Below are 20,731 nucleotides of genomic sequence, written 5' to 3'. Positions count from 1 at the left end.
GAGCCTGTTTCCCAACGTGGCACAACTTACTGGTCCAGGGTTGGATGCAACACACGCCAGCTGTTTAATTCCTACATCCCGAGCGATGTGGGAGGCAATTGCCACCTTGATCACCAAGCTGGGCTAAAAAAGAAATGTTATAAAAGGTAATTCCTTACCTGGTCATTGGAGGGTGGTCTCCAGCAGCAGGGGGTTACCACCATCCCCAGGGGCAGCACGTTGCCGCAATAAAGCTGTCTTTGTGTTAAAAATTGCTGGGCTCTCCTTTTCCTTGCCTGGGGATAAAAACCGAAGCCGTAGCTCATGGGGAAGAGCTGGAAACCTTGGGAACTGGGGGTTTTCTCCCTGCGCAAGCCTTGCCCAAACATCCCTCTTGCTCCAGGAGGTGGAAGTTTTGTCTCCCTGGGGATCTGATTCCTGGAAAAGCCCTTTGGAAAGGCTCTGCAGAGCAAGCTGCTCCGCTTTTTCCTTTAGCTGTGTCTTTCTGGGGCCTGGGCACATCTGGGGATCTACCACAAAGCCACTATTTTTCAGGAGATCAGGCTAAATATAATTATAACGACACCCCAAGTGCAATGACAATGGTGCTACTTCCCTCCCTGATGGCCCGACCAGCATGCAGCGAGGGAAGCGACTTTGCAAAACGCATCAGAAGTCACATTTATTGTGTAAAAAAAAACCCAAACCCCAAAACCCGATAAGGAGATGTACAAATGCATCAAAACACCAGGGTGATAAAAGGACCCCGGGGAGTTCACGTGCCCGCACAGTGCATCGCATTTTTTACAACCTTCCAGTGTTACTTTACCGTTTCCCCCAAAGTATCTCCTGAACCTGAGAAGACAAATCTCATTACTTCTACATTCAACATCCACTGCCTCCCTAAGAACTTTGCTCCAAGCTGCCTTTCAGTCCTCCACCTTCTCACACTTTGCTGTGGCAGATGGCGTCTTCCTCCTCCTCGTTGTCTTCCTCATCTTCAGCATTGACGGGAATGTAGCCCCCTTCCTTGGGCAAGCACCAGCACCAGCCCGCGCCGCTCAGATCCACCACCCCGAAGCTGAAATCCCGCATCTCCAGGATCTTGAAGTCAACGGTGTCCAGCTTGGAGTAGATCTCATTGAGCTTTTGCCAATACAGCCAAGCCATCACGAGGCCGATCACCTGCAAAATACGAGCGTTAAATCCACTATGGTCACGTAAACCCTTCCTGAAGGTCTTCTCCTGCAAGGGATGCTGTCATCCGAACTTCCAAACCTGGCCATGAGACCGGAGAGGACAACACCCAGTCAAATCTTCTGCCAAAGCAATAGGTGCATTGTCAAACTCATTAATGGCCACATCCATCTCACGACGTCCCACGTCAGCTCTGACAGAGGGACGCGGATTAGCTGGACGTCACCACGAGCATTGCAAAGAGAGAGGCAGAGGTTCAGGCTCTTGCTAAAATTAAGATATTGCTGCAAGCACGGTGCCACACGGGTTATTTCCCGTTTCCCTGCTGTCTATCAGGGAATTAAAAAACATGCTTTAAACTTTCAGGAGAAGGAGGGGAAAAAAAAAAAAGCATTGTCATCAGTGCAAGATTTCAAGCACATTGCTTTGATTTCACCCAATGTTTCCGTTGCGGTGGCTACAAACGTTAGGTGATCAGCGGTCACGAGGAGCTCTCTGCAGACCAGACGCTGATGAGGGGCACGGTGGCAATCACAGCACAAACAATTTTGAGCACAAACTGCATCTTTTGCACCAACCCTTTACCCACCTTGACTACTGCTCTGTAGAAAGAAGTTTTATTCCCTATAAGGCCCAGACGCTTTGGGGTCGGCACTGGTACACAAACAGTGCAGTTTTAAAGATATTTTCAATGCACAAGACGGGATGGAGAAGGACGAGACCATCTTGAGCCTCGGGGCTTTTCCTCTCCCTTTCGAGGCCAGTAGTTAACACGTTTTTCTGCATAACCAGTCCTTGCAACAAAGAGCCGATAAATAACCCAGCTGCACCTCTGCCGTCCATCAGCTGGAATCGCCTGCACTGATGCCGCACATTGGCTTTGGAGCTGAAAAATGTTATTAATCATTTCTCTGGGTCCTAATCGATCCATTAAATAGTCTGGAAAGTGGGAACATTAAGAAAAAGATAAATGGGGATAAAAGCAAAGGGTTGTAATGCATCTTGAATTAGGGACCATTTTATCCCATAGCGGAAATGGAAAAGCGTTTGCCCAGAGGAGGCTGCAGAAAATGGAGGTGAAAATTCCACAGGGAAAAAGCAAATCAGGGACGTGTCACCCAGCGACCTGAAAGCAAACAGACAAACATCACCGGGGTTTATTAATTTGTCTTTCAGAGACGGAGAATTACCCCGCCATCCGCACCAGCAGCTTCTGCCTTGCACAGAAGCTGTCCCAGAACAGCTCAATATTTATTTTGCCTTCCCAAATTCACCTGGAGGTGGATCCCGAGGGGACCGCCCGGATCGACAGCTCTTCCTTCGACAAGTCAGAAGCCACGGAGGACCATGTCCTTTGAGATGCTTCCCCAACACGGAGAGTCCTTCCTTGAAGTCCTCAGTTGGAGCTTGCCCCGTTCCCACTTTCCTAACTGCACCCACCGATCCTCAAAGAGCACCTTGCGTATCGGACATTCTGCCTAATTACTGGTAACAGGATTCGTCACCGAAACCACAGATGGGGTACCGGAGGCTGCTGCGTGGTTGCGGCTAGCTGGGCTTTCCCGACTGCAAGTATTACAGAACCGCTGGATTCGTGCTATTAGGGTTCTTTGCTGGGAAAGAAAATTGCAGATGCTGAAAGAAAAACGGAAGTCTGGAAGCATCTCAGCATCTCCTTTTGTTATCCAAATGGCCTGAAATCAGGTTGTCTTACAGCCCCGGCAGCGTTTGTGTGTGTATCTGCGTAGCTCCCTGCTGCCCTCAAAATATTCACTGCTGCGCTGCATATCACATATCCGTCTCAGCAGGCGACTCCTTCCCAAATACTCCATGAAATGACTTCAGCCTGCATACGGAGATGGCATTCATCCCCGACCCAAACTGTGCAAGATGCATTCGCTCCCCAAGAACGTGTGCAGGACCGAAATTGGGCTGTGCAACCTCGCGGTCACCCGGGATGGAGCTTTCAGCAGCGAAGCAAAAATAACAAACCCAGAGACTGTCACGGAAAGGCCAGCTGGGTTCCTGCTCCCCTGTCCCGTATCCATCCCCACTTTGGTCCCCCAAAGCTGCAGAAACCTCCAGGCAGGGGTGCAGGAGGCCAAGGCTGGCTGGATGATGCCTGGAGATGGTTCCATCTCTCCCTGAACTGTAGGGAGAGCCCAGAGCGACCACTCCCATGCGGATCCGGATAATAAGATTGTGCTAATCCATATTCAACAGCAGAGCCTTTAAGGTTTTAGAAAGTTTATAAATAATATTTAAATGTATGTCAAGTTTTAGCATTATTTACTTCTATTAGCATGTCATCACTGGGCAGATTAAAATCCCACTGCTGATACAGTGAAAAGACCAAGCAAGCAAAATCCTTTGAAATGACAAATTTTAAGGCAAGCATGTCATTTTTTTCCTCCCTAAACCAAACAGTAATTCAGAAAAGATTTGTGTTTACAGTAAATTTAATGCAAATGAATCCAATTCTGCAAAACCAGCCAGGTTCAGGGACATCATCCCTCCTGCTCCTCCCCTCCTGATGGCGACGTGACGTCCGAGGTACCGCAGGATGCAGCTTCCCAGTTAAACCGGGGAATTCGTGAAGGGAATAAAACTACCCCAAGTCCTCAATCAGCAGCCTGCATCCCCCAGCCTTCGCTCTGAGTTATGAACCAACTTCCATTCCAGCCCGCCTCTAAATATCCGCTTTACCTTAATGAAAACAGAGAAAGCTGTCAGGAATATAGATGCATTCAATATCTCCGGCACCAAGGGCACCATGCTTTCCAGAAGTAGAGAGACTTCTAACGCGAGCGCTGATTGTACTGCACTGCGATACGAAGGAAGGTGTTATTGCAGCAGAGCATGTTAACAAACTGTACCAAAAATGAGGCTAAAAAAAATTAAAAAGCTGCTTTTCTCTCTGACATCCCCCCTGTCCTGTGACAGCAATTGCCACCGAGCAAGGGGAGAACTGCTTGGGAGTTACTGCCCGCAGGCCATTTAAAGGTAGAAAATTGCCTGTTCTTCCCAGCCGGCATCCAGCAAAGTCCAGAAACCAGCGCTGCCTCGGGAGAGCTCCAGCCTGCCGCTTTCGGAGCTCTTTGCCGGGGGATTTAAACGCCCGGGCTTTGCACAGGGGTACAAGAGCGTGCAAGAGCAGTTGTGTGCATGAAATGAATCCAAGGACCTTTGCACATTGAGGGAACCAATAAAGCATGCAGACCTACCAGGAAGCCGCAGTATGATACATATATATATCTATAATGTTTGCCATGATATTGCAATAGCAATTGCACGATACATATTGCAATTTGCATTGATAACGCTATTTGTAATTTGGTGGCACCCAAAGTCAGGGATCCCCTGCAGTGACAGCTATGGAGAAAACCACCCTGCAGAAGAGATTATTTGAGAATCAGTGCCTCACTTCCCGGCCGGACGCTGCAGGAGGGAGCGTGCAAAGGCTTGCACAAGCACATCCTCCTGCACCCTGCCCCTCGCACGCCCTTTCCTCCGCGCTGGGACCTGCTGCCCACCTGGAGCACGAGTCAAGAAGGGAAACTTTGCAAAACCAAAGCATCACCGTTAGAAGCAAGGATAATCCCTACGGCCATGCAGACGCCTGGATTATTATATTTTAACCCACTAAGCAAACGACGTTGCACCAGGAAGGAGAGATCCTGCTGCTTTGTTGGTTTGGGGTATTTTTTTTAATAAATAAAAAGTTAAATATCTAAATGCACAGCAAAACAGAATGGGTGGCAGATGTCTGCTGCCATTTCCCACCTCTCCAGCTCCCCCCAGTAGCAGCTTGGTGGCCTCCAGCTGATCCAAACTGGCATTTTGCAGTTGAAGACCTTGCTCTCCATCTCTCGGCAGCGCCTTGGGGCTCCCCTGGGAAGCCACGGCTCAAGTCTGCCCCAAACCCATCCAATTTAGGGCAAGGACCTTCTGCATCTCCATTTTCAACCAGCCAAACGGCAAGCAGGACATCTGCTGTCAGCAAGGGCCAGCTATAAATTCTCCCATCCAACCCATCCAAGCAGCTAGAGGAAATTTATCTCCATCAGAGAGAGAAAAAAAATAAGTGCCCCAAAGCACAAATCCTCAAGGATTTTGTCTTGGACTCCCAGGGGCTGTATGACACTTAGAGCCACCTGGGAGGATGGGGAAATAAAACCCATTTATCACTTGCAGCTTTTCATATCCTCCCACGCCGCTTAATCAAACTTCTCGATTGTATTTCTCCTGTCCCCGCGAGTCCCCGGGAGAGGGACCTCCCCGCCCCAGCAAAACCACCCAGGGACACGCAGCCAGGCAAGGGCAGTCGGATTATTTCTCTGTTTTAAGCCCCAATTATAAATGCTCATTTAATCCCAGGAGGTTCCCCTGGATGTCTGCAAGTCCCTGCTACTGGAAGACCCTTGAGTTTTCTCTATGCGAAACCGCAAAAGCTCAAAAAGCAAATTAAACCCCCGTTATTTTGTTCCTGAACTTGCAATTATTTCTAGCCAACGTAGAACACTGACATTAATTATAACTGGGTGCTGTATCGCGATTAAGCTATGGGTGTCGGCCTGTCTGGCTGAGCAAGGACATCATCCTGCCGCTGCTCCCAGGAATTCAATGGTTACTGCCCCTGCCACCGCAGCAAATGTCTCGCTCCATCCACTGCTATTACTCCACGGCATGAAGAGTCATCTTCGTATTACAAGAGGTATCCAGAAGAGACTGGAAAGACATGGTCCGCTGGTTTCAGCGGCGGTTCTCCACTCTTTTTTTGTGGTGGCAGCGAAGCATCCTGGCTCTCCAGCACAATCCGTCTCAGATAAACCCTAACATTGCAATTCCTGGGATCAATGCTTGCTCTCTCCTTCAAAGCCCAAAGCCCTCTTTCCCCTTGGAGCTGACAGCAGCCATCAAAGACTTTTTAAAACTATTTCAAACAAGACAGCATCAGTCCCAAGTACCAATTTCCTACTAACATCACAAGATCAAAATTCGATTAATATGGAAGTTTGGGATACTTTAACGCAACTAACGGTTATTCCTTCTCTCCCAGCACTTAAGGAAGCCAAATATATACAAGTCTTTGAGGCTACGCTCCAACCTCTGTGGTTCCGGTGCAGCACAGAGACTTCTGCGAGACATAAACCACCTACTCCTGTCTCCCACGTAGGTGCCATAAGATTTATGATGAGGCTCTCTGGTGCCCTGCTCCATCCTTGCCAAGCCCCAGCTTTGCTCACTGTCTTGTAGCGGCTCCGCTTGTTCTTTCAGATTAAACGGTTTTGCATTAGGAACAGGTCTCAACGGGGCAGATACGGTTGAGATCTAATTGCAACATCCTCCTCCCCGGGAAACGCTCGGTGATCGATGGCTTGTCTCTTCCACTTCTGGCAAAAGGAAGCACGCTTGGAGTCAGGAACATTCTTGGAAGCAAAGAAGGAAAGGGCTCAAACACTCATTTTCACGTTATCGTACAACAAGAACAAGGTCTGGAAAACCACAGATGTTTTCCCTTAGGGGTGTGCGTACACGTGTGTGCATGTGCATGTGATCAGTGGCTCAGTTTGGGGTGGAAAGGTTCCATTTCGGGCGCTTGCAGAGCACTCGAAAGGAACTCAGATCTTCCAGTTGCATTTCCCTGGGCAATCAAACATACAAGGCTTAATTTGGCTTTTGCTTAACAAAGGCAAAAATTAAGGATGGAAAATGGCAACAGAAGGATATTTAAGAGCCCTTGCAGGGCGACAGCACGATTTAACCACATCCCGCTGCATCACGGTCCCGACAAAACCAACTCCGGCCATGGAGAAAATAACCCATCAGCCCAGCCAGGGTCTTCTGCAAGCAAAACTTTCTGCAAGAAAACCTTTTTCCATGCAAACGTCACCGGCTGCCGCGCAGGCGTGTGCCCCGCTCCGGAGGGCCTTGCCCATTTGGGTGGCTGTAAGGCTGGATCCCGCTAAACAGAAGAGCTGAATCATTTCAAGCTTTCCCAGAGCTAATCAAGTAAAAAGCAAGCATATATCTTTTATTGGCTTTTCCTTCCATAAATTGATATTTATAGACCAGGCTTTCATAGAGGTCATGGACTGCAGATGGAAAAATCCCTTTTATTCTCCTTTTCTACTACATTAAGCACGCGTCAGCCACTTGTGAATATACCGCCTTCCAGCCCCTGGAGCAACTGAGATGTTAAAAAGCAAACAAAATACAAATTCATCTAGCGAAGAAAAAGGGAACTTTGGCAACACAAAGCCCTTTACACAAGGAAACATTTAACATTACTGTCACCAAGAGATGAATATGCCAACCTGCAAAACGCCCGTTGCAAATCTAATGCTGCGTTTTTGAGGACTGAAACAGTTGATCTTCTGGATTTATATTCTTAAGAGGGAACGTCTACCTCTACCCTGATGCCCTATTACTCTGTAGCTGCTCCCAACGCAGAGCTTTGGAGATTGATGAAATATCAAAGTGAAACAGAGGTAGCAACGATTTACTCTGAGTCGGCTGTGCCGCAGAGTCGATAAATACTGACCCTTGGCAGTGACCTTTCAGAGATTTTTTTCTTTTTAATTGGACTCGTGCCACTTTCTGCTTCTTTAGGATGGAGAAAAAGGGGTTGAAGAGCTTTTTTTATGCACTTGTTTCTACCTTATTGCAATGGCTGCGTCGTCACCTTGCTAAGGAGGATGAAATACCATCAGAAAACATCCCCTGCAAAGACACAGGAATGGAAAAGTTGGAGATGCTTTTCCTGAGGTCAATATAAAAGGCACTGAAAGAGCACTTGGGCATGGCAAAGGGGAAAGAGCAACGCACGAGGTTATTTGGCTTATTTTAACTACAAACACGTTTCATGCACGCTGTAAACTCCTTGGATAATCTTGCTGGAGGCAGGGAAGGTAGGGATGCAGCCCATAGAAAACAAATTTATGTGCTTTGCTGCACCTGCTGAAAGATCTGGGGTTGCTTCATAATTAAACACAACTAGTATGAGGCCACAACATGAATTTGCCACTGACTGCCAGCCAGCAAATTAAAACATCTTTTCAAGAGCGATATGAAATGCATCGCAGTTTGGCCTCAGTCTGCAGCTTGGCTGAGAAGGGCAAGGAGATGGGATTGTTACTGGAGAATGAAGCATAGGAAAGAGGAAAAAGAGAATTAAAGGTACTCTGCAAAGGCAGAAAAATAATTGAGTTGGTGCATTTATGCTTTGCTCTGAATGAAGTAAGATAAATAAAAGCAACCACTTCCCCACTCCTCAAATGAGATTTTTTTTTTTCCCCATTGCTTGATGGCTTACTTAAAAAAGGCAGAGACATTCATGATTTAAGAGCGATCATAAAATTACAAACTCCCTCTGCCTTGTACCGGCCGGGAGAGAGGCTGGCTGCCGCACAGTGACATACCCGGGCAGGATTTTTCCCTGCTCCTTACCCGCTCCATCAGTTCAACCACAACAGGACCCAGCAGATTTACAGCTTTCCCCAAACCCAACAGACGGACCCTCGCACGCCTGAGAAAGCAACCCCATGCAGCCTGCCCTGGGCCCTTGGCCTCTTGCACAGATATTTGGGGAAAAGCAGAGGAAACGTAAAAATTCAGTAACTTCTCACATGATGGAAAGCCAAAATTTGATAGTTGCCCACACCTGAGCATGACGGAAAGACAACACAGAGAGCAATAAGTGCCCACTCTCCATGGGTGCTCTACGTCAGTCAAAACTTTTCTGGGGTCCTTCTTTCTGCACAAGAAGAGCTGGTTGCTTACCCCAAATCCAAGCGCAAATCTTGGGTGCTCGGATGATGAACAACAGCTGAGCTCAAATCCCCAACCTTTGAGCCCTTGAGCTGCTCATCATCACAGACGAGGCTGAAGTTTGATCCAACGGAAGAGCAACGCTTTGAGGAACATTGGGTAAAACCCAAAGCCGGCCTTGGGACGTGGAACACGATCCCAACCTTCTCCCCAGCACCCTGCAAGTTTTCCACCGAGGTGGTTTGCAGCTCCACGGAGAGGCACGTGTCCTGTGCGGGACATGACAAACACCCAAAGGCCAAAGATGGGACAGGTCAATATGTTCACTCTTCCCAAAGGTCAGGGCACCGTCACCTCCTCACGTCAACAGGGCCAACCCCTTCCCCCTTGGATCGGCAATTCAAGGACAATATTCTCACCCCAGCTTTCTGCTGGCAGCTGCTGGGCATGAAGCTCGTTCTGGGCTGACAGCTCCTGGCAACACAGATGGCCATTTATAGCTTAATTCCCTCCAAAACTTGACAGAATCAAATCTGATTTATATTTAAAACCTGGAAATTGTGAGCAGATGGGAAGAACGAGGGTCTTCATGTGAAGAGCATTTAACGGCACGACAGAAAAATCACAACACTTGCTCAAAAGCACTTGATATTCATCAAGGCTCAGCAATCCTTATTGCCATCTCTGGTTTTTCTCCCCATCTTTCCCAATTAAGAGCATCATGTTGGCAGGTTAATGGGTAACGCAACAGGCGGCTCCAGTAATGGGCTCTCGACATCCTGCAAGGCAGATGGAAGCGGTCCTCTCTATTACCGCACTTTCTCACCCCATTTCTGCGCCCTTTGCATTTCCTAGCAGTAGCACAGCAGAAGTTCATTGCTCATTTGCATGCTTTGGAGAAAGCACTTTAGAAACGTGGAGCATCACAGCTAGGATTGGGCACAAACCGCTCCCCCATCCTGTTTTTTCATTTGGACCATCTGAGAGCTCAAGAGGAGAGTCCATCCTTTGAAAAATTAGCTCAATGCACCACATATTGCCCCAACAGCTTCTGCTTTATTCAACCACTATTCTACCTTTCATTGCAAGTGGAAACACATTAAAAAATAAAATCATTTCATTCCCACATAGATAAAACCCATATCTGGAAAGCATCACCAAGGATCTCCAGCAGCAAACCAGACATTACATCCAATGAGATAAAAGGGAAGCTTTTACTTGTGAGCCTTGAAAGGAATCAAAAAAAGGATCAAATCAACACCAAATCATCAAAGTTTTGTCAAAAATAATTCTGGAAAGATCTAAGAGAGATTTACCTCCTTGCTAGCACAGTGCCAACAGCGTTGTAAAGGGATAGCCCAAGCTGCAAACCCCAAATTTCTCTCCATATTGAGCATCTGTGATGAAGAGCTTCATTACCTGTGCTGGAAAGTTGCTTGGATCCTCAGCCATCATTAATGGGAAATGGATTTCATGAGGCGTGGCAAATCCTGCTAAATTTACGATTATGGTTTATTTTGGTTAGTATTTATGCTCTATTTGAAGAGAGCTATAAAAACAAATGTAAAAGGATTTGCTGTGCTAATATATGCATGCCTTGCTTTTAGATGCTATTACTTGATCAATAATTAGATTTGAGGAGCGTGTTACGAGACAGCCAGCACCGCAGTCGTAAACTGGTAATTTTGCTAAGGATGCTCTAGAAAGCGCTGTGAGGTTTGCCGCCCAAGATGCAAATCTCAGATGTAAACGGAGGGGAAAAAAAAATAACTAGAAATGAATTATTTTCCTCCTTCAGCACCACGAAAGAAGCCAAGAGGTTGCCGACCGGACCCGCCACGTACCTGTGGAAGCAGCAGGGAGCAAACGATGCCCAAAGTGGCCTCGAAGTTGTCTTTGAGCCAGAGGCCGACAGCATGGATGCAGCCTCGCACGTGGATGATGCTGAGCAGCTCCAGGCGCTGGAAGAGAGCAGAGAGAAGCATCAAGGTTTTTGTTGAGATGTTGGGGTGGGGGGCAGACGTGGTTTCTTGCATTTGCTCCTTCTTGCAAGGCAAAGGAGTGGCACGAGAAGTGTTTGGGAACTGATTTCTTGGATTGGACCTTTCCCTGGGTTTTCTTGCCCAAAAACAGTCCCTGGGAGCTACGGACTGTACGCATGGAAATACTGCAGCTCTCCACTGCGATACGGCCCCACCGGCACCCCCAAAGGCCTCAGAATCAGCTTCTCTCCTACCACCAAGCCTCAAAACACAGCTCAGGACCAGCATTTCCCGGGGCTGACCCTTTCGGCCACATCAAAGCCTACAGGGACTACCCAAACATGCCATGAGCCTGCCCATCCTCTGCGAGCCTGAGCAACCCTCTGAGATGCCAGGGAAAAGCAACGAAAAACGAGTTGATACGCAGCTGCCGCAACAGCCACCCTTGGTGGGGAAGAGCTCACCTGCGGATAACGCATTTGGTTTAGGGGGTTTGGGGAAGGAGAAGCAAATCTCGTGTGTACGTAGGAAAAAGCCAACGCTACCTCTTTATCAAGCGTCCTGTATCCACACAGGGTGTTAATGACTTCTCCAGGGACCTGTGAACAGAGGACTGGTGAATAGACTTAGCTCAGAGGAAGCCAAAGGGGAAATATAAGAAATAAGAATAAAAAAAAAGAAATAGAAGAGCTCGCCCAATTGCCTCGACCATTCAGCGTAGCAGAAGGCAAGCAGCTACTCTCAAACCTCGCTTTGCTACCGCGGGCTCCTTTTCGCCCAAACGCAAGGCTGAACCATGCACGTTGGCCATAAGTTCTCGGGTTTTCCGATTTATTTTTTTTTTTATTAAACCACTTTTCTCTCTGGTTTCTGCTGTTTCAGAGGGTGCTGAGGTCCCCCCAGTGCTTTTCCAGTGATTTGAGCCGCGACCACCTCCACATCATGCCAGCATTTCGCAAAGCAGCTCTTTCAAAACCTTCCCTTGATTTTCTCCTTGTTTAATTCCAGCCACCTTTTCTAACACCTTCAGTCACGTCTCTGCTTCATAATAAAGGGGATTTCACAGGGATTAAACATATCGGACTCTCCAAAACTCAAGGGGAAATTTCCCCAAAGTCTTCCACCACTTTGAGGAGAAATGTAAGGATTTCAGACTCCCCCAAGGCTTAGATCTTTGTTGGCCAACAAAAACGTTTCAACAGCTACAGCTAACGAGAGAAATCCCAGCCAAACACTGCTATTCAGGACCTCTATAAAATAAAATCAAACCTAATTTCTCTGCTTCTGTCAGGATGGAAGGTGGTACGTTTTGGGTTACAAAACTGATTCTTGCTCATCCCCAAGAAAACAAAGCCGGAGAGTAGCTCCAGCACATCCTGAGCTAGTTGGGTACTTTGCACCTCTCGGGATTGATCTTCTGATGGGTTTTTTTTCATGGATCAAACAGCAGCTTCCATAACACCGTGTATTTCTAAAGGGGCCTTGTGCCCATAAAATAATAATGTGCTGAAATTATTACGCTTTCAGAAAGATGGCTTTGACAACCAGTAAAAGCTCCTGGACAACAAAACAAAAACATCCTGTGCTTCAGAGGTGCAGAGATGAAAAAGAGAAATGTGCACATTCAGATGTAAATTATGCTTTCCTGCAAGACACAGCATAAAAGAAACGTGCACCTCTGGACAGACCCCAGCCATAAAGCTGCAACTTCTTCTTCCTGTAACGGGCAGGGAAATTATTCGAGCGCTATCCTACCAAGAGTGTCTGTACCCACCACGTTACCCACAGTGCTACCAAAAATCCCATCTCCCACCACTTCCAGACACTATTTACAAACTGGGTGTAGTTAAGGAGACTAATTAGTCCCTGTGCATACGAAGGACTTGCAGGGAAATCTGGTGACCAGCAGCAAATCCCCCGTCAGCATCGCCGAGGGAGGTCTCACCCAGGGTTGCACCACGAAATGGGAAGCCTCCAGCATAAGGGGAATTTGCAATGCTCTTAAGGTAAGTGCTCTTGCCTACAGTGGTACAAAGGAACATGTACCTGGCCAAGGGTCCCTCTATTTGGTTCACATTATAAAAATAAACGCTTTTTCTTGATAGCTTTCAGTTGTCCTTGCTTTTCAGACTCACTTTCATGGCCATCACAGGATTCTTGCCGGTGAAACACCACTGCTTTCTATTGGGGCCATCATTTGAACCCATCTGACTATGGCACAAATTCATCACCACTTTTCCTCCTTCTTGCGTTAAATAACCAAGGGTTCCTCAGTCATCTCCAGCCCTGCCCGTCTGTTTGAGTAATTCCCTCAGCACCTTGTATTTGGGAGAAGCATGGAAGATAGAAAGGTGAGGTTTTAGCCTTGATCGACTTTTGTCAAGGTCTTGCATGGAAGAGAAGGTCAGAGCTGAATTGAAATTTGTAACACAAAACCACGCAGAAGCCTTTATTCCTCCAGAATGCATTTTGATGCCTTCAGAGATCACAAAAGAGCAACACACAGACGTTTAAAACCCACCAAGGGCAGAAGACTGCAATCTTCGCACTTTTCATTTAATCAACTGCTTTTCTCCCCAAGATCAGTGCCAAACGTCAGCGGTGACACTTCACAAGGGGGTTCGGAGACGCTGCACTTGGCAGAGGCACAGCTAAGCCGTGGCTTCCTGGGAGAAGGCACAACTGCATTGGGAAACCATTTAGAAAAGCACTTTGAGACGAGGATCCAGGCTCACACCCTCAAGTAGCAGCATATGTGCCCATTCCTTCTTCCTGGGAAGATTTTAAGGTCTACAACCTCAGAGATGAGACTCTTCAAAATAGCCAGGGCATTTTTGGAGGACGTCTGCTGTAATTAATGCAACTCAGCCTGTCCTGGAAGATGCCCCAAGGGATGCAACACAAAGCTCTTGGAGGGCATTGTAATAGAAAAAGTCTTTTCTTGGAAAACAGGATAGTTGTACAGCTGTATGTAATGACAGGTTGAAAACATTGCAACCAACCTCCTAATCCACGTTTCACGCTCCTTCCTTCAGACAGGCCCACCGGAGCACCAAGCAACCATCCAGCCAGGAAAATATTCATCCAAGCAGCGTGCCAGGCCCAGCAAAAGCTCTGAAGTCAAAATTTCTGTGTCTCAGAAGCGGTGTGCACAGAGGGAATGTCTCCTTCACGGGATATTGTCTCGTGTTGCCTTGGTTTGGAAGGTTGGACTGAAACGCCACAGAGCAGGAGGAACAACCAAACCAACCTGAACGCTTTGCCAGTATCCACCCACCCCCCGCAGAGATGGGGCTGTATCGCACGGCTCGCTCCTATCAGCATCTCTTCTTCTTTCCACAATATTACATTTCCAAATGACCTCCTCTGGTACCTCTCTACTTAAATCTCAAAGGCCCTCTAATCAAAAGGATGCTTTGTTCTCTTCATCTTCCATTCATGAAGGCACAAATAGAGAAGAAAGACGTGAGAAGAGAAGGGTTCCTTGCCCTACTAAGAGTGGATTTATAACTGGTTGATAAAAAGGTTATTCACGGCAGAGAGATCACCGTGTTCACCTCTACCCAACACAGGAGGATTCATACACGTGCCCGGGTGGGTCCCTGGTTATCCCTCCAGCTGCAGGGCCAACGCAAGATCTTCTCTTCAGCCCTCAAGTAACGTATTTTGGTGGAAAGGGTTTTCAGCGGGGCTTGCATGTTGCTAAGACCCAACCAGGTATGTCCAGAGTATCGCACACACGTACCTTCTTCATTGCAAGGAGCAGAGGTCCTTCTCCCACCTTCTCGGCCCACAAAGAAAACCCCCACGATGACTTTGCAATTTCAGCAAATAGCTACAAATAAACATGCTGGAGCTTACGGTAAATATAATTACGGGGGGTTTCACTCCGTTGTTCAAATTTTTATTAGCTTGTTTTATGTCGCAGGCAGCAGAAAACTCCCAAGGGAGCTGGTTCTCTCAATCCATTTCATGTACTACTGATACTGTGTTGGGCTGATTTCTTAATCAAAAGTGCCCTGCAGTGCCAAAAATCAAATCTCTGAAAAATGAGGCTACATCTATCTACCTGGTTACTGTTCTTCCCAAGAACAGGTTTCATTTCTCATGGAGATTTAGATGCATTTGGTGAGGTCTCGCTTCCCATAAAACCGCTCAGGCTGCCAGAACCACATTCATGGGCTTTAATTCTTGAAAAAAACGCAGAGGATTTAGTGTGGACTTTCCCTCCCAGGGGCTGGCTGCTCCAGTCCTTCGCTAGAGCACCCTCCAGACCCAGCTCATTGCAACGGGAAGCCAAAAAGTTGCAGTATTTCTTACCCTGCTATGTTAATCATCTGTGATTTCTTATATCTCCAATACTGTCTGCTGCGCTGAGGTCTTGTTTGCCAACTTGTCACCCAAAACCGTGGGGAGTGTAAAAATACTGAAAAATGCACTTGACTCTCTCCAACACATCCTCACTCGTAATATAAAAGGACAATACATGAATTTCTAATTCCTTCCTCAGGAGCTTTAGGATTCTTAACCAATCCTCTGATTAGAGACAACTATTATTTTTGCAGCTGATTTGTATTGACCTCCACTGACAATTAAAACATCTCAGATTTCCCTCTTTTTCCATTAAAAATCCAACAGCGATACGAGATTGAGGATATATTTTTCTTGCACAATTATTAAAGCCTGAGGCACGGCCAGGGTTCAGAGGCAACGCTGATACTCCTGATGCTCTGAACCTCAAGGAGGTTTTGCTGCCAGGATTATGCTTAGCAAATCTTTTTTAGTAACGTTCATAGCATTTCTGGCCAAGCAACCGGGGATATTTGCACTTTTTTTTCCCCTGCCTTGGCCCAGCTCCCGGCATTTTATCCACAGCATGTGTTGGATTGATTGCAGTGAGCTGGACGGTTGTATTAAACAAGACGGTGTCAGAGCACTTAGCTTAGTCTCAGCAGAAAAGCACTGCTTGGCGGGGGGTGTCTTGATTTTCAGCTCTGAAAATCAGCACAGGAGACCCTAATGGCTCTGCAAACCCCCTCCCCGCTCTCTCCATCTCTGTTGGACCCAACTCGCAGCGTGTCGGAAACACAGCCTTGCAAGGGCAGTTGCTCAGGAGACTTTTCTTATTTCATTGCACAAGGGTGACTCGCTATCCATGTACCTCTCCTGGCCCCATTTTCAGCAAAACCCCCCAAAATCTCCTCCTTAGAAGGAGACACCAGCAAACGTGACCCCCCTGCACCGCTAAACCCCGCAGCGGTCGGCTGGGAAACCTGTCCTCTTGGCCAGGAAAGCAGAGGACAACACCTCCTTCGGATCCATGCTGAGATGCAGCCAACTCCTTTTACGATGCTGCTATTTCTTTGCAAAACCATTGCAAAGATCCTCCAAATCATTTTGTATCACAGATTAGGTTGAAAAATCAGAACTCAGCATTCCTAACAACTCCTCGGCATGATACAAATGCAATTAATAGCCCAGTACTTTGTTATTTATTCTACATTAAAACAGCAGACCCTACTAAAATACAGTGTAGCCCATATATTTATTTTTTAGTTTCTTTAGCATCTCACACTGATGCTGTCTCAAACTGCTTTGCAAGATGGCAATGTAGTTTACAAGAAACCCTATAGTGCAGAAATATACAGTAGTAACCAGCTGGAAGAGAGTGTTTTGCTGAAATATTGACTGAAATAAAGGCATTTTCCATGCCTTGGTTGCCTTACCTTCCTGATACAGCACGTGTAAGGCACCCCGCAGGCCAGCGGCCCGCTGCCGTTGCAGGAGTGGTACTGGTTAACCTCCCAGTCGCGGTACTCATCGCCACCACAGCAAGAAAACTGCAAAAAGAAGAAAAGGAGAGGCTGAGATGTGCAGCTGAACAAACCTTGACACCTCCAGCCCACCAATGCATCTCCCCACCAGCCTTGCCCTGCATGTCCAATGCCACTTTGCACCACCTGCGTCGAGAGCCCCAATTACTTTCAGAAACTGGAAAGCAGAAATGGGAAGTTGAAGAGACCGTGTAAAAAAAGAAAAGTGGGTGTTTAGCCCCGTTTAGCCCCATTTTAGAGGCGTGTGGCAGTTATAGCTGCATACATGCATGTATTGGAGGCATCCTTGCTTTCACGAGCCCGGGAAAGATCAGGCTCATTCATGCTTCACTGATTTAATTACAGGTGACTAATCCATCTTATTCCCGGAGCATGCAGGAGAGATGGCTCTTTCAGCGCCTTGAATGAATGTAGTTCTTGGCTCTTGAAGGCAGCTCAGTTCATCGGTGCCATTCGACAAAATGCTAATAAGCCTCCGCAGTCTAACAGGGATTTCTCTTCCCGTCAAGTTAAATTAGAGATCAAATGCTACAGCTACAAAGGAAAAAAGCTTCTTTTTTCTTCTGTTCACACAATGAAAAAAAAAAGTTTAATGAAAGTCATTTTCTGTTCTCCGCAGAATAAAAGTGGGCTTATTATGTTCCAAGTCATCCCTTCTTTTGGTAAACAAGCTTGAATCTTTACATTTTTCCCCTGGAAAGAAAAGCCTGAAGTGGGCAGGAGAGGTGTGTGTGCTTGATAAGACAGAAAAAACCCAGGTTTTTCCCATGTCTTTAAGCACCACACTCTTCAAGGAGCAGGTTTTGGGAGAGGTGAACACCTGCTTCCCCTCCTGCTGATGGGTTGGTGGCACCAACAAGTGTGGTGGCCATACTTGGCCAACGGGAGTAGGAAAAGCCACCAGCTCTTGGGCTCCTCCTGGCCTTCTCCCATGCCAACATGGGCAGATATGGCCAGGAGCAGCCATTTTCTAACTATTTTCTAACCTACCTCCAACTCCTCTATTGCTTTTAATCCTACTCCTATCAGTGAGGAAGACCTTGCCAAAGTCACCTAGAAAGAGAGGGAGGAAAAACGCCTACAGGGATATTGGCTATTGCTACCTGTTTGATACCCCCATGCTGCAAAGAAGTTTTTAACATTTGCTTTTATAACTGTGCAAAATTTGGTACAAAATCCTTATAACAAGGCTTAGTAGCTGCCGGGAAGCCTCATCAGGGTGTCTTCTTCTCTGCAAAGAGAGGTTCAGCCCAAACTACTGTTGCGCCTGGATTTATTTCTCGTAAGTCGAGACAGACTTTGTTGTGGGTTTTACTTTCATGCGGGCTCCTGGAGCTCAGAGAAGGATAAGAAGCAGAAAACCCAAAGAAAGCCCATGAAAAGAGCCTCGCAGGTCGCACCTGAGGAGCTCTCCGTGCCAAGGACTGCCGCTGCCACCCGCGAGATGCGGGCTCGTTACGGCTAAAACCATCGCCCTCGAAGCAACACGCTCGAACGAGCCACGTTGGTGAAAGCTGCCTTTAATCTTCCCCAAGAAGAAAGGAGGAGGTTTGCAAGCGCAACACTCTCATCCCTCCGAGCCTTATTTTGAGTTGGAACGACTCGGGTTTGAGCAAGAACCGCAGTCCCAGCAGCTCTTTGAAATTCAGATCCGGTGCTCAGCAAAGCGGTCTGAATTCTCCTCTTCCACCTGCATGCAGCAAACCATTAAAAAAAGATAAAGGGAGGAGCGGCGAAGAGCTGCCCTTAGTGACTTGCGGCAAACCTGGCTTTTTGAGTCATCGTGGTGTCCGGCCTCACATCCAAGGGCTGCAAAGCGCAGTAGTTCAGCAAAAAGGAGTGATAAAAACATGTAAGTATTATTTTCTTCAGGGTAATTTATTTCCATATCTACCAGCTCACAGGCAGCCAGACCAAGTAGGTGTCAACAGGTAAAACCGCATTATTTGTGCCATCATCCTGGTAACGTAAAATATTAATGGCTGGCACTTCAGACCATAATTACTACTTCTTTTTACTGTATGATACTGGTTTAAGTGTGTGAAAGCGGTTGGCTCTAGTTTAAAGCATCACTTGAGAGAGTGTTTAAGCAAAATTCAAATCCTAAGGAGCGCAGTGTGGTTTTGTCTGACCTAAATAAGCCGTGTGCCAGCTAACCTGTGCATAGACAAGGCTTTTAATCAGGAAAATGGCAAGAATAACCACCAAACAGTGATAACAGGCTGCTCTGAGCTTGTGTTTTATCAAAAAAGCAGGTCTGGGTGCAATCCTTCCAGAGGGACCGCAAGTTTTCATCCTTTCAAAGTGAACCGAGCTCCTTAGGTCCTGCAAACCCAATTCCCTGTCTCTTCAAAGCAGTTTTTCCTCTACATTGCTTCTCCCTGCTCCTGCCCTCAGGATGAAGCAGCGCTGTATTTCAACTGCTGACGTTGCTGCTGTTCCCGGTTTGGAAATCATACGCTAATAGAAAAGCTCACAGCAATGAGCCGCACATTCTTGCAAAGCTCCTTCTCTCGCCACAAGATAAAACGTGTGGATGTTAAAGCCTTATCAGCATCACTATAAATGGCCACAACTTCTTTTAGTGCAGAGAGAGACTCTGAGATGAAGATCTCCCCCTGAAAACTTTTTATTAAAAGTTACGTGAAGAAGTAGACAGGAAAAATGTTGTAAAAAGGGGGTGAGATGATACGGTAAGTGCCTGATCCTTGCTTGTTTGGAGATGCAGAAACCTTCCTGCAAACGCATCCGCTTTTTCTGGAGATTTGTGGTCTCACCTCCTTGCCCAGGCTCGCTTGAGAATGGCTCTGGCATGGGCTTTCCGACTGCTCGCGGCAGCATCCATTTATCACTCGTACAGAGAGGTCTGAATTAGAGCATCCTCTTACAGAGGTTGGAGTAAAACTTGAAAAAGATTCAGTTCTTTCTCAGGATCAGTTGCGTCTCGAGACCTTCAGAGAGCTCCCAGTCTTATTAATGTGCTCGGCTCAGTGACGATGACTCCAAGAGTCAAAAGCAGGTATTTAAGCCAAGAGAGGGGAGCCTGGAGGGCACCACCGGCCTTAGATTCCAGCTACATCAAAGAAGCAGCAGCTTCAGAGTCTCCCTTTCTTCAAAGCGAGAGAGAAGATTCACATATTTATGATGCTTCAACCCATAATGAAAGCAGAGAAATCAAGCCGAGGTGAGAACATTCAAAGTTCATCCAAAAGCCGCTTTGCCCGCAAAGCCCGGCTCTGCTCTCCAAAACCAACCAACAGCACTGCGATTTCCCTCCTAGATCTCAAGTTTTTGTGTTTTTCCCCACTTTTTTTTTTCATTCACCAAATGCTTTGAGCCAAGTGCTTCCCTCCCGCAATGACACAGAGAACAGGCAAACCAACTACCCTCACTCAAAACATGAGCCAACCTCCATCCCCCAAGTTCCCAGGAACGGCTTCTCACCAGTACTGGAAAAACCAAACGATACGTCACAGCCAACCAAGCTTGCCCAGACCGGTCACACACTTAACAGTGTGGATAATAAGTTAAAATCCGGACTTTACTGGGTTTTTTGATGTACTCGGGGGGGTGCATCATTGTTTTGCTGAAGCGCAGCTACCTTGAGTTTTGAGACAACAGGGAAACATGTCTAGCTGGGGCTCAATGGCAGCAACTAGGAAGGCATTTTAATTTAATACTTAATTTAACATTTAGTACCCCAAACAAACTATATGGTGCATAAAATACAAGGCAACAGAAGCAGAGTATCAAAAGTTTGGTTAAAAAAAAATAAGATTTGCAGGGATGGTTTTATCGACCTGCAGGTTGGCTCGAGGACAGGGAATGGATCCTACCAACCCTGGCAGGCTCTAAGCATTAGATATGAGACAGAATATGCAACCACACACCTAAAAAAATTAACGCAGACTATGTCAAGCCCCAATACTGGACTGGACATAGCTCTCGCCAGTCCCAGGAGCAGCTCGC

At 47.0% G+C, this 20,731-nt stretch overlaps 1 protein-coding gene across 1 annotated transcript in view; it reads right to left on the bottom strand.

The window, feature by feature from the left end:
• Positions 1 to 924: 924 nt before the first annotated feature.
• The window catches only part of LOC104164570 (tetraspanin-15-like), a gene marked incomplete at its 5' end in the record, with an annotated part of 23,119 nt that continues 3,312 nt past the window's right edge, over positions 925 to 20,731 (bottom strand). The window contains 4 exons of the mRNA XM_009703932.1: positions 925 to 1,164; positions 10,791 to 10,907; positions 11,474 to 11,527; positions 16,655 to 16,768. Of these exons, the coding sequence (XP_009702234.1) occupies positions 925 to 1,164; positions 10,791 to 10,907; positions 11,474 to 11,527; positions 16,655 to 16,768 (525 nt within the window). The remainder of the gene's footprint in view (positions 1,165 to 10,790; positions 10,908 to 11,473; positions 11,528 to 16,654; positions 16,769 to 20,731) is intronic.

The sequence above is a fragment of the Cariama cristata genome, unplaced genomic scaffold (genome assembly GCF_000690535.1).
Source record: "Cariama cristata isolate BGI_N322 unplaced genomic scaffold, ASM69053v1 scaffold15317, whole genome shotgun sequence".
Lineage (NCBI taxonomy): Eukaryota > Metazoa > Chordata > Aves > Cariamiformes > Cariamidae > Cariama > Cariama cristata.
Note: the sequence above shows the minus strand (reverse complement) of the source record. Positions and strands in the feature narration are given on the sequence as shown.